This window comes from Balaenoptera ricei, chromosome X, assembly GCF_028023285.1.
Source record: "Balaenoptera ricei isolate mBalRic1 chromosome X, mBalRic1.hap2, whole genome shotgun sequence".
NCBI lineage: Eukaryota > Metazoa > Chordata > Mammalia > Artiodactyla > Balaenopteridae > Balaenoptera > Balaenoptera ricei.
In genome coordinates this window covers 8,243,135-8,257,186 of record NC_082660.1, presented here as the reverse complement: position 1 = coordinate 8,257,186, position 14,052 = coordinate 8,243,135, and the positions used below count along the sequence as shown (strand labels likewise).

Below are 14,052 nucleotides of genomic sequence, written 5' to 3'. Positions count from 1 at the left end.
GAGTATGTGATTATTTTAAAGAATGTCCTAGAGATCCAATTATTAAAAAATGAGCATGTTCCAGACAGATGTGGAAGGACAGGAAAGGGTTTGTGAACAGTTTAATTCAATTTGCATGAATTCCACCAGGTGGGTGTTGGGTGAAATTAAAAGTCTTTCCTGGTTCTCAGTTCAGGTATCAGGTAAAACATTTGAACTTCAGCACTCCTTAGAATACAGATGAAATGACAAGTGATTAAAAATATCTCTTGTACTCATTAGTTATTTTCAAACTTGAGGCTAGTGCCTCCGTGCTTATATGCTTGTCCCTTTTTTTCCCCATCAGTCCCTCTGGTCTCCTACAACTTGGTTGGCAGAAATTTTTTACTCGTCTCTCATAATGAAGTGAATGAATTTGAGTGTGCTGATGGTCGGAGGTCAACAACAGTGATATTTCAGAGGCATTACCTATAGAATGTTACGGGATCACTTCTTTTTTCACCTGTTCCTATTCCATGTGTTATTTATACTGTTGCTTTAAGAGCCCTTTTGCATTTTGACTGTTCTCTGCCGTAATTTGGGGTGGGATATAGCCTATGTGGTGGTTTCAATTTCTAGTCTTTCAGAATGCCATTAAATTTAATTGAATCTCCCTTGCCCCTCTTTCCATCATCCCATGGCTCTGTTTTATTGTGCATTTACTGACTCACCTGCTTCTCAAATCAGCCAGGATACTAATCAGTAAAGTTAGCATTCTGGTAGTATTTTTATTGTGTGGTTTTTATAACTCAAAGTTAAATACTAAACCAGGGTTGAATGTGCAGACATTGAGTGCTTGTATTATGTTGTTTTTTTAAAAATAAATTTACTTATTTATTTGTTTTTGTTTTGGGCTGTGTTGGGTCTTCGTTGCTGCGCGGGGGCTTTCTATAGTTGCGGCGAGCGGGGAGCTACTCTTCGTTGTAGTGCGCGGACTTCTCATTGTGGTGGCTTCTCTTGTTGCGGAGCACGGGTTCTAGGCGCGCGGGCTTCAGTAGTTGTGGCACGTGGGCTCAGTAGTTGTGGCTCGTGGGCTCTAGAGCACAGGCTCAGTAGTTGTGGCGCACGGGCTTAGTTGCTCCGCGGCATGTGGGATCTTCCCCGGCCAGGGCTTGAACCCGTGTCCCCTGTATTGGCAGGTGGATTCTTAGCCACTGTGCCACCAGGGAAGCCCTATTCTGTTTTTTAAAATACTCGATTTCTGGTGAATTCATCTGGGGTGTAGCACCCAGTTTTTACTGAGTTTCTGTTAGGTCATGTTTGGGGTTTGGAGATTATATTTTTCTGAGATGAGACCACGTCCTTTCTGAGTTTAGTCTCTGTTGCAAACCCTGCCTCACCAACTGAGGTTCAATTCCAGTGTTTCCCAGTTCCCAAGTATTTAGTCCTCTGACAGTCTGTATTTCTGCCGATCCAAGACAAAAACATTGTTCCACAGTCCTTAAAAAAAAATACTCCACCTGTGGCTCTGTAATAGAGATAATCTCATAGCAAAAATCCAGACGGCAGTTAAGTCCACTCAACCTTAATTACTCATGTGAGGAGAGAGGGTAGGAAATTGACTTGATCCTGTTTCTGAAATTTAAAAGAATTCTTAAAGAATTAAATGTATGCATAGCATTTCTGACGCTGTCTCATTTTCACAACACTTTTAGGAATTGCTTTTACCAAACCATTTTTATGGGGCTTGGTGTAACGTGCAGTTTTGACGGTGTTTGCAATCTCAGTTATGTTTTGGTAAAACGTATGTTTTGGTTAACATCCAGCTTAGTTTCCATACTCCAGAGGATGTGGGGGGGGGGGGGGGGGAAGGGAGGAAGTCCTTGGGAATCACCCGGGCAGCGGCTGAGAGCCACCTGATATCGACAGTTGACCACAGGCCACCCAGTGTCGGTATCCAAGTTTATTCCTTGGTCCAGTGACATTAATTTCCCTCATAGCGATGGTTTCCAGAGCTTACAAAGTGAGGGACTGAAAGTAAAATTATAGGTGGCTAGAATGCATGTTCTTTTTCATATACTCCCAATTAGAAAAATTAATATTGTTGATGGAGACATGACATAGAATACATTGTAGGGAAGCAGTGAGAGATGGATTTACCTTATGATTAAAACGTCAACGTCTCCATTAAGAGAAATTTGGAATAAAAAAACGCAGGGATGACCTGCTGACAATTGAATATCTCCTTATCCTAGTTGGGTGATTGAATTCATAGAATGCACTTGGTCTGGAGATTTGTAATCCTTGGTCACTTCTTGATTATATGGGTAAAATTTCCATGCTACTGGGGTTTTGAACTGGAAAGTCTGCTCACTGACTTTGACCATGGATTAAACCTTGCAAAGCATGCCATCCTCACAGGGGTCCTAGATGTTTCTTCAAGATGCAGGTTATCTTCATTAAGTCATAGCAGAAGTCAGGAGAGACTCCAAGCAATAAAGTTGTGCAATTCTAAAATGAGCTACCGAGCAGGATGGTGGCAAGGGTTGTGACAGCATAGGCAGGGGGTTAAATGTTTTCTCTGCATTGACTTGTCAGGTGAATAGTTTTGCCTTTTACTTCAAAGGAGGGGGCAAAAAAGATGAATCCAAGAGATATGAACACAGATATGAACCCTCTTAACTTCCATCTCCCTGGCCTATCATAGTGATCCATAAGGGCACCCATCCTGAATTCAGCCATCTCCCTTCTCTAGCCTAAACCCTACATCTGAACTCTTTAAGTCCCAATGTCCTTCCTTTTCCACTGGGAACTTTCTCCTCCAATTTGTTTCCTTCCGTATCCTGTACCTTGGACAAAAGAAAGCCCTTCTCCCTCCAGGAAAGTCCTCCTCCTGGGATGAGTGCTAGCTCAGGATGATGGTACCTAGAGCCCAGAGGGAGCAAGGGGGCATCTGCCCAGGCGGCTGGATCAGCCAGATCACCTTCACCATCACCTGGGTGCCAAGGTGCTGTCACCCCTCCAGCCCTCACCGCTAGCTCTCCCGCAGTCTTTCTGTTGGTCTCAAGTTTTGACTATGAATGTTACCTCCATATGAGATTCGTGTTTGTGCTCACACATGCCTGCCTGTATCGGTCCCAGAGCTAATCTGATTCTATTGAGTGAATGATGAAAGAAGATGACTCATATAACTTTAAACCTGAGTCTCATTACTGATCACTCTGTTGTGTACTAAGAAATACTATTTTCAAATAAATATTTTAGTTATTTTGTGAATAGGGTAGTTATTTTGTTTTGTGTTTTTCAGCTAAAAGCTTTACTTGGCTAATTGTAAACATGTCAGACACGTCACACTATTTAGAGCCATCTTTTAAAACATTTCTTCTTTGTTTAGTATGAAATCCCCAAATACAATAGTGGCCAGGGCTCTTTGGGCTTCTAGGCGGTTCGGCTGTCATTTTAAAAAAACAAGAAAATGAACATGAAACCAAAAAAAAAAAAGACAAGGGTGAAAATGATTTGTGCTAGGAAGAAAAGCAAGGGCAATTGCTAAGAGCAGAAAATGGTCCCATTTACTGGGTCTCTGGTACAGGAGGTGAGTGATAGGGAGTAAGGTTAAAGAAGCAGTTTGGGAGAAAGTTGGGCAAGGCTTTGAAAAAGGAGATCAGATGTCAGGACTCATACTTTGGGCAGCAGGGAGCTGCTCAGTGTTTTGAGCCTTTAAGAGAAGTGACCAGAAAAAGTTATGATGCCGGAAGCATGTTGCAAAGATGAAACTGAAAGACGAAAGATTGGAGGTAATAAATCAAATTAGGGGATATTTTTGTGTGGGTTTTCTTTTGGTTTTTGTTTGTTCATTTGTTTTTGGCAGTAGTCTTGGAATGCAGTAAGGATCTAGATCAACACAGAGGCGGTGAGAACAGAGAAACCAGTCAAAGAACTACTAAGGTTTGACATTTACGTGTCTTGGCTAATGGTTTGGATTTGGGGGAAGGAGAGTGTACAGTTTCCAATTGATTCTGTAACAAATTACCACAAACTTGATGGCTTTAAACAGCACTGGGGGTCATCAGTCTGACACTGGTCTCACTGGGCTATCATCAAGGTATCTGCAGGGCTGTATTCCTTTTGGAGACTCTAGAGGATAATCTGTTTTTCTACCTTCTCTAGCTTCTGGAGGCTTCTCATATTCCTTGGCTTGTGGCCTCCTTCTGTATTCAAAGCCAGCAGTAGCTTGTCAAGTCTTTTTCACATGGCATCATCTGACTACTCTTTCGCCTTCCATTTCCATATTTAAAGACCCTCGTGATTACATTGAGTCCACCTGGATGATCCAGGCTAATCCCCTTGTCTCAAGGTCAGCTGCTTGACAACCTTAAATCCATCTGCAACCTGAACTCCCCTTTGCCTTGGAACGTAAAACATCCACAGGTGTCAGGTATTAGGATGTGGCCAGCCTTGTGGGGGGGGGGGGGCATTATTCTGCCTGCCCCAGAAAGGGAGGAGTAGAAAATGAGGCGGGTCTCTGACTTGTGCCGATCAGGAGAATGGAAGCACCATGAGGAGATACCAGGAGGCCTGGAAGGCAGATGGGTTTGGGAGGGAAGCGGATGAGTCCCATGAGATGCACGCTCTGAGTTGAAGGGCTTACGGTAAACGAAGCAAAGTACTGTCAGTGCTGAACTGGGATTCTGAAAAGAGATGGCGCTGCAAGACATGAGCCTAGGCGTCAGAGAAGGCAGTACGTGGATCAGCCTGGATGGCTATTTGATGGAAGGCTGGCTGGCCCTTTCGAAAACACCTAGGCTTTGCTTAGCTGGAGGAGAGAGAGGAAAATCAGAAAAGCCCGATCTCAGTGCTACACAGAATGAGGGGTGGGAGTGGAGGTAAAGGAGCAAGGGAGAGGTGTGGAAAATAAATATCCATTTAGTCAGTTCCCATTTTAAAGAAGTGCGTTCCTTCGAAGTCTTGAATCTATAAGAAAGTTTCTTGAAAAGGTGTCTGGTGCCCAGTGCTTCCCAGGATCGAGAGCTTAACTGCATCCTGTGACCAAAGACTTTGCTGCTGAGGGATGTGATTGGAGTGAATTGGAGGGAACATCTGCGGACACTCACCCAGGGACACACAGCTAATAGCAGAGCTGCAGATCATCCTGCATTATCTGGCCACCCATGCAACTCTCTCCTTTCATTCACTGTTCTGTGCCCTGTTCTGAACCTCAAACGGTGGATGAGTAGAGGTGTGAGCTGCGAATTGTTTCCGTCCCCAGTTTGTTGCAAGGCTTCCCATGATGACCGACATCCTCCTCTGAATGAGAACCAATCAGCCCATTCAGAAAAATGTTGAGCTATAGCATTTCCTGACAATGATATGCACGTGTGATTTCCTTCCATTGTAGTGAAAGCTAAGAATCTCTCTCTCTCTCTCTCTCTCTCTCTCTCTCTCTCTCTCTCTCTCTCTCTCTCTATCTCTATCTCTATCTCTCTCTCTCTCTCTCTCTCTTAATCGGAGGCCTGGAAATTAAATTACAGGAGTTCAGAAAAGAAAAAGATAACATTTGGCACACAGTCTGCCCCTACTCTCACACCTCTATGTGCTTGGTGAAACCCCTGTTCATCTTTAAAACCCACTTGCATGTTGCCCTCCTTCAGGAAGCTTCCCCATTCTCTTCTCCCCCAGTCTTTGGCGCGGGTCTTTTGTCATGTTGGAAAACCATTTGTTTGTATGTTCTCTCCCCTGATAGACCATAAGATCGCTGTGAGGAGGCGGGGCAGGTGTTACCATTGCTTGTCCCAGGACTCAGCACCTAGAGGGACTTCAGTATTTGGTGAAAGAATGAGTGGCATTTTCATTTCTCAAAAAAAGATTTTAAAGAAAGCTAGAAAATAAACCATGCTATTTTTTTTTTAAGGTGGGAGAATGGCGTGCCTGCTTAGTAGTGATTTATTGTTGAGTAGTTTAACAAGAATATCGCTACCGTGGCAAAATCTGGATAAAAGTAGTAAAAATGAGATCCGCTGTAGATATCAAATCAAAATCCCTTCCTTTCTGGCAGCACAGAGGCCAAAGGTTCAGAAAACTGGCTGAACCTCACTTTGCATCTCGATATTTTGTCATCACTTAATATAATTAACCAACATTTACAGCGTAGACACTTGCATAAAGCGCCACGCCAAGTGCTAGGGCAATAAAAGAAAAAAGGTCCAGTTCTGAGCAGCTGCTATTAAATCATTCTTACGTAAATTGCCCCTGAGCACTTGACTCACATCGTGTCCATTGATGTCAGGGTGAAATCCCATCGCATGGCATTTCCCGTTAGCACTCGAAACTTGTACATGCTTGTCGAAGTCTTACTCTCCCAGTGTGGCCATTGTTGCCTGCACAGCATTTTATTCATACTTCTTTGAGAGTGCTTTTCATTTCTCTTTTTGGCTGGCTGGACATGTTCCTCTCTTCTGAAACATGGGTCAGCAGAATAAGATCCGCACGCCAAATCCAGCTTGCTACCTGCTTTTGTAAATACAGTTCCATCGGACAGCCACGATCTTTCATTTCTGTAGTGTGTATGACTGCTTTTGCGTGCTGCAGTGGCAAAATTGAGTAGTTGCAACAGAGACTGTCTGGCCTGCAATGCCAAAAATATTTACTGTCTTGGCCTTGGTAGAAAAACTTTGCTGACCTCTGTTCTCATATTTTTGAGAGATTCTTGAAAGCAAGGGTTATGTTTTATTCTTTTTGGTTTCGTCCCCAACATCAGTACTTTGTATTAACTCAACCAACGAATGTCCGAGTCTTACTGTGTGCGAGGCGGTGTTCCCGGTGCTGGCTGTATATCCTTCAAAGAGCAAAGTCAAGTCTCTGCTCTCGTAGAGCTGATATTCTAATGCTGGGGCCATGGGGAGAGACGGAGCAGTGAACAAACTAATAGACTATGTCGGCGATGAACGTCCTAGAAGAAAACAAACCGAGACAGGGGAAGAAGGGTTGCTGCGATGGGTGGCTGGGTGGTCGTGGTGGTCTTAGGGGAATTGCTTTCATGTGGGTTCACAGAGAAGGTGACATCGGAGCGGAGAGTCACTCCAACGACCTTGCCAAGGGGAGACAGGACGTGCGTGGCGTGCTTGAGGAATCACAAGGAGACCATGTGCCCAGAGCAGAACAAGGCGTAGCATGGGAGGAAATGAGGTCACTGTCTGAGTCTGTGTTTTCTGGGGCTGGTTTTATTCTGGTGAATTTCTCCCTGAGTGAGATGGGAAACCCCTGGAGGGTAGAGCAGAGGCGAGGCAGGCTCTGTCGTGTTTTAACAGGCTCTGGCTTCTGAATGGAGGATAGGCTATGGGGGGGCGGGCAAGAGTGAGCAGAAGCCAGGAGACCATTAGAAAAAATACTGCGATCATCCAGGTAGGAGAGGATGTTTGTTGGCTTGGTCCATGATCATAGAAAGGGGATGAGGAGGAGGCCAGAATCTGGCTTCTCGAGCCAGCTCAGTGCCTGGCATTCGGTAAATGTCTCTTGAATAAAATGTCAGCATTTCCATCGGGGTCGGCAGTGTAATCGCCTCTAGAAATTCTGATTGCACCGCTCCGGGATGGAATTCTGGCACCTGCCGAAAAATACAATCGTCAAAACTCTCCAGACATAGTTGAGGCTCAGCCCCCTGTTGAGATCCATCGGTAGGTGTTTTTGTTTCACCTGAGAACGAAGCAGACCACAGGGGCTACCTTTTTCCTTTACATGCTTCTGATGGGAAGTGAGAAGAAATTTGATGTAGAGAGAATTCTGTTTTTCCATGATGAACCAAAATGATGATTAATGGGTAAAACCTTTCCATTTCTTCCAAGCTATCTGTAGGAAGGGTTGGCCGGGAACAAGCGGGGATGGTAAGTTTCTCACAACAGCAGCCCTGGGGTTTCCATTGTAGGTTGTGGAAAGATGAGAAAGCTTTAATATTTCAAATCTCAGCTGCCCATTTATCCTTTCTTATGTAGTTAACATTAGCGGATGGCCAGCAGCTCTTTAATTTTTAACAAGCTTAGCACATACTTTACACTTTAATGATCACTTACTGTTCAGTTGATAGCAAGATGAGCATTAGTTTAACCAAAGCACCTCATGGTATTTCTGAGGGATGCTATTTCAGAGAGGGTCAGGGCATTCTAGAAATTGCGAATTTTGTAAATAAATGGAGGTGTGAATACAGAAATGTCAGAATCACTAAGCATAGCTTTGGATGTGAAGCCTTCCTGTGAATCAGGCTGAGAAAACCCCCCCAGAGTGTGATTTGAACCTTGCATCTACTGGGTGAACTGCACGATTCTCCCACAGCCCTCAGTGGGCTGCATCTGATATGCCCGTCACCGTTGCACAGACCTCTGCTAATGGCCTTGAAAGGGAGAAGGTTCAAAGAGGCTTGGTTCCCAGGCCTGCTAATGAGCATAAGGCCTCTTCCCTCTTAATGAGCAGGGGTTTATGTGGGATTCTTCGCCCTCCCGTTTTGGAAGGGGAGGCAGGCGAGAGTTCACAAAAGCAGCAAGTCTTCCCGGCAAGGGGAGCGTGCAGCTGGGCCACCCGAAGGCCGCCTGGAGCAACAAAGCTGCCGGAGGTCGTGCCCGGGCCAACGTGGCTCTGAGTGTGAGGCTGGACCTCCTGCTAGCCTGGCCTGTCGCTGGCGACAGTGACAAGCCCTTGATGGGAGATTTCAGGCCGGGAGGGCTGTGCAGGGTCCGTCGGCAGCCCTTGTAAATCTCCTCGGACGAGTGCGACTACCTTCAACTGCTTTCTCAACTGTAATCGTCCCCACTGTTACAGCTTAGCAAATGAATATTGTAGCCACGAAAATCCTTGTTCTAATGAACTATGTCGTTATTAGTCATTGGTCCCCAAGCTCACCGCAGCCGCTGAAAAGGCCCCCAGATATTTTTCTTTGCTTCCCTCTGCCCACCCACGTCCCACCGCTGGATTAAACAATAGAATTATTCAGAAGAGTAACAAACGCCTGCCAGAAACGTTGCCTCTATCAGAGTCATCTTTGTGAAAGTCACTGTTTTTTCTCAGGAATGTATTTTGGAAACTGACATCCCCTGCTGAAGCATTATCATTACCCCTGAAATCATGTGTTTGATTTCATACACATTTCATGCCCATTTCTACAGTAAGTGCCTTTCTCCTTCTCTGAAGCCTGGTTCGGTATCACAGAGTAGAGGCCCTTAAAACACATATACTTAACCTGTAAGTTCACAAATTCAAAGTTATGAAAGACTCCATAGTTCATTAATTAATGTTTCTACATTTTCATTTTCAACGCAAGGAAAACTTGGCCGTGACACAGTAGGATTATTGTGATTAGATATGGAAATTACAGTTTCAAGAACTTGCCAGTTTGGAGTGAGATCCTTTAAAGAACAAAATTGCAAAAAAAAAAAAAAAAAAATGCTGCTTTCAGTGACGGGAACCTTGAGGAAATGTTAGCTGGTCTGCTGGCTTAGGGTGTTTCCCCACACCCCGCATTTCCCCAGTGAATAGAGAGAGAATTATTTGGAATGTACACACATTTACCCTTCCGTGACCTGTGTTGGGAATTATTCTGAGATGTGTTCAAAGCTGACAGCCCCCCATGGCTGACCCCCTCGCGCCTAATCAAATCTTACGTTCTGTTTCCAGATAGCTGATCAGCTTCCTTGGATTTTGCTGATGACCCAGGAGAGCTTTGCCTGAAGATGGAAACACTGGAGTCGGAGCTGACCTGCCCTATTTGTCTGGAGCTCTTTGAGGACCCTCTCCTGCTCCCCTGCGCACACAGCCTCTGCTTCAGCTGCGCCCACCGCATCCTGGTGTCACACTGCGCCACCAACGAGTCCGTGGAGTCCGTCACTGCCTTCCAGTGCCCCACCTGCCGACATGTCATCACGCTCAGCCAGCGAGGTCTAGACGGGCTCAAGCGCAACGTCACCCTGCAGAACATCATCGACAGGTTCCAGAAAGCTTCGGTGAGCGGGCCCAATTCCCCCAGCGAGACCCGCCGGGAGCGGCCGTTCGACGCCAACAGCATGACTTCGGCCGAGAAAGTCCTCTGCCAGTTCTGTGACCAGGATCCTGCCCAAGACGCCGTGAAGACCTGTGTCACTTGTGAAGTGTCCTACTGTGACGAGTGCCTGAAAGCCACTCACCCGAACAAGAAGCCCTTCACAGGCCACCGTCTGATTGAGCCCATCCCGGACTCGCATATCCGGGGGCTGATGTGCCTGGAGCACGAGGTTGAGAAGGTGAATATGTACTGCGTGACCGATGACCAGTTAATCTGTGCCTTGTGTAAACTGGTCGGGCGGCACCGAGACCATCAGGTGGCAGCTTTGAGTGAGCGCTATGACAAATTGAAGGTTAGTCCGATCCGCCTTAAGCCAAACCCCTTTCTGCCAGCAAATGTCATGGAAAGAAAAAGTATATTCACTGCTAGCTACGTGGCAGGTGAAGGTTTTCTCTTCGCCTTTGTTATCTGATTCGTTATAGCACGTCCTTTTGGCAGCCTAGCCATGTTACACAATAAGGGTATCTTGGAAAAGTTGACTGCTGCTTGTAATGTTAGCGTTGTCAAGGTGAGGGCGAATTCGGAAAAATCTGGATCATTTTCAATCCTTGCAGTTGAGAGAGAGCGAGAGCGAGAGAGAGAGAGAGAGGGAGCGAGAGAGCGAGCGTGCGCGCGTGAGAAGGAATGGCAGATGAAATCTGGGTTTGGGCATTTTGGGGGCGTTTATTTTCCTTACTCATCAGGGAAAACTCATTTCACTTGCATCGTACCTGTATCTAGTTACTGCCCAAACAGAAGAATAGAAGGAGGAATGCCTATAGCAAATGTGGGACTTTAGAGGACATGTGACCTTTTATTCCTTGTGTAAATGATATCCAGCGTATTGGTGAACTAGAGTGTCCCGATCGTCTCGGGTTTCACGAAAGAATTCCTTTTCGTGGAGGCTTTTTATGCCGTAAGGTTACAGGCAAGAATGTTTGAACTTCACTTTTAACATGAATTAGGAACCAAACTCCACCTCAGGGAATGATAATTAATATGACTATACATCAGATTTTAAAAATCACTCTCTAAATATGGAGAGAAGGCACCAGGGAAGAAATAAGCCAGGCCTCCAGGTGTCTGTTCATCTGCGGGTGATGGCGGGTCTAATTATTGCAAATTCAGCCGAGAGAGTTTGCTCTGATCATGAGACGCTCTGTCTACTCTGTTCACCAGCTAATTTTAGATAACAAGATGCCAATTAAAAGGAAAGGAAGTATAAATTAAGAGCTTTGCGTAAATATATATTGAAGTCCTTCCTCTCAGGACAAACACACACTGTGTTGTTGAGCAAACAAAATGAATCACATGATCAAAGGTATTACCACCTAGAGCTCATCATCACGTCTCACAAATGGTTCCTATCACTTCTCCTCAGCGCTGATGGGGGCTTGTGTTTACCAGGACCACGTCGTTTATCTGGGGGATGCTGGGATGAACGGACCACATCTGTGATTTGGTTTGGCTATTTCTTGGTACGCTGAGGGAGTTTGGCATGCCGAAGTGAATCCTTGCTTCCAAACGTCACTTGGGGAACAAAAGCATCACCTGGGCAGCATGCCTCACTCAAAGTGAGGTGACTAGTATAAAACCATCTTTAGGGAGCTGAGCCAGAGGATGGAGGTGATACAGACAAGGGAAGACAGACGCTGACTGGTTTTCTAGTGTCGTGCACGAAGGTAGCCAAAAACACACCTCCAGAGTTCTTAATAGCAAAGGCAGCGCGTGTGTGAATTGTGCTGCTAAAACAAATTCTTCAGAAATTGCTGTGGCTATCAAATTTTAGAAACCAAGGTGATCCCGCCATCCTTTTTTGGTGGGGGGACAGAATGTTTAGGATGATTGAACATAGGTGTTTTTTGTCCTTTTTTAAAAAATTGAAGTATAGTTGATTTACAATGTTGTGTTAGTTTCAGATGCACAGCAGAGTGATTCAGTGATACATATTCTTTTTCAGATTCTTTTCCCTTTTAGGTTAATACAGAATATCGAGTAGAGTTCCTGGTGCTATACAGTACGTCCTTGTTGGTTACCTATTTTATATATTGTAGTGTGTATATGTTAATCCCAAACTCCTCATTTATCACCCCCCCATGACCGCCTTTCCCCTTTGGTAACCATAAGTTGGCTTTCAGGGACCTAGGTGTTTTTGCTTGCCGAAACGTAAAGCTGCCAGATCGGTATTTTTTTCAAAAAATGTTCCTTTAACTGGCTTGACACTGCGTGTAATGACCATTTGTCAAAGCACCACAATGAGGTTCCATATTCAGCAGCTCCCAGACTTGATATTTAAACCTGATCCTTGAGTTCTTCTCATGACTTGTGTACCGTCACAGAGGAGTTCTTAGTTATTTACATCTCCAAATTTAAGAGGTGACACTTACATGCCCTAGCCCTTTTTGTGATGAAAATGAAACTCTTCAATTATGAGCCCTGCACACTTGTCTAATCAAGCCAGTGGGTTAGCGGTCATTTATACTGTCACCGCGAGGGCCTGAGAATTAATGATCTAGTGGATTTTATCTTCTAATTCCAGAAATATAAGCATATAAACAGCACCCAGTGCACCAAAACACATTTATAGCCGCTCAACAAAATATGCTTATAAGCATTTATTTACAGCCATTTCACAAAATGTGCTTATGAACATTTAAACAAATAACATGCTAGCGTAGCCTGTTTGTTCTAAAACATGCCACTTAGGTTAGAATTTTTAAAAAATCATAGAATAGATGACATTTGGCTGTCTGGCACTTCAAAACCTAAGTACAATATAAACATTGAATTTTTGAAGAAAGTAATAGCATACTGAAAGGACCAAAACCAAGACAGGGTATTTTTGTTAATTACTTTGATCTGAAAAAAGTAAATGTGTTTTTTTTTTCCTTTTGGTTTATTAACCATTTTTTTAACGTCTTTATTGGAGTATAATTGCTTTACAATGTTGTGTTAGTTTCTGCTGTATAACAGAGTGAATCAGTTATATGTATACATATGTCCTCATATCTCCTCCCTCTTGTGTCTCCCTCCCACCCTCCCTATCCCACCCCTCTAGGTGGTCACAGAGCACCGAGCTGATCTCCCTGTGCTATGCGGCTACTTCCCGCTAGCTATCTATTTCACATTTGGTAGTGTATATATGTCCATGCCACTGTCTCACTTCGTCCCAGCTTACCCTTCCCCCTCCCCGTGTCCTCAAGTCCATTCTCTACGTCTGCCTCTTTATTCCTGTCCTGCCCCTAGGTTCATCAGGTAAATGTGTTCTTTTAGTGTATTTTCCTGAGGCTTTAGCATCTCGTACAGAAATGGATTTGTGATGATGTGGAAACACAAAGCATGTAGGAATTTGAGGATGCTTTCACTGATAAAATGATAGATTTGTTTCACTTATTTGAATATGTAAGGATTCAGGTGTCTGCTGTTTGAAAATGTTTTTTTTTTTACTTCTGTTAGTAAAAGTCCATTATTTGAAGAGGGGGAATTCTGCAGTGATTATGAAGAATAATTATTTCTTGCAATAACACTCAACTTTGAGGGACATTTTTTACTCACGTGAGCTCTCAGTATACGTGTGTTGATATAGAGGATTGGAATATACTTTTGTACATTACACCTTTTTTTCTAGACACAAAAGGAAAAAAACATTTAAAAATTCCAGCATGTAGAATTCATGCAAGCAAAATCTTTCACATCATTTGAAATAGCATCAGGAATCTAATGCTTTCAGAGACTATGCATTGGGAAGTACTCTTAAAATATTGAAGCAAAGAGAAAATTAAACCAGCACTTCCTGAACTCTGTTCTAAGATAAAAAGAGAAAAGTCTTCCCGACAAATGCATAAGTCTCTAAATGGAGCATATCATAATGTGCACCTTTTCACATCGTTTTGATTGAATTTTAAGAAGCCTCTCAGTCCTCCAAACTTGGATCAAAAGTTTGATTTGCGAACCACATAACATGTAAGAGAATTTAATAGAACGCATTCCGGAGTTTTCAAGGAATTACGATGCAGTAATTTCTTTTCCTC

General features: G+C 44.1%; 1 protein-coding gene across 4 annotated transcripts in view; it reads left to right on the top strand.

The window, feature by feature from the left end:
- The window catches only part of MID1 (midline 1), a 603,969-nt gene that overhangs the window by 467,672 nt on the left and 122,245 nt on the right, over positions 1 to 14,052 (top strand). For all 4 annotated transcript variants that reach the window (XM_059911918.1, XM_059911916.1, XM_059911915.1 and 1 more), the window contains exon 2: positions 9,619 to 10,334. In XM_059911918.1, coding sequence (XP_059767901.1) covers positions 9,675 to 10,334 — 660 coding nt within the window. In that variant the 5' untranslated portion in view covers positions 9,619 to 9,674. The remainder of the gene's footprint in view (positions 1 to 9,618; positions 10,335 to 14,052) is intronic.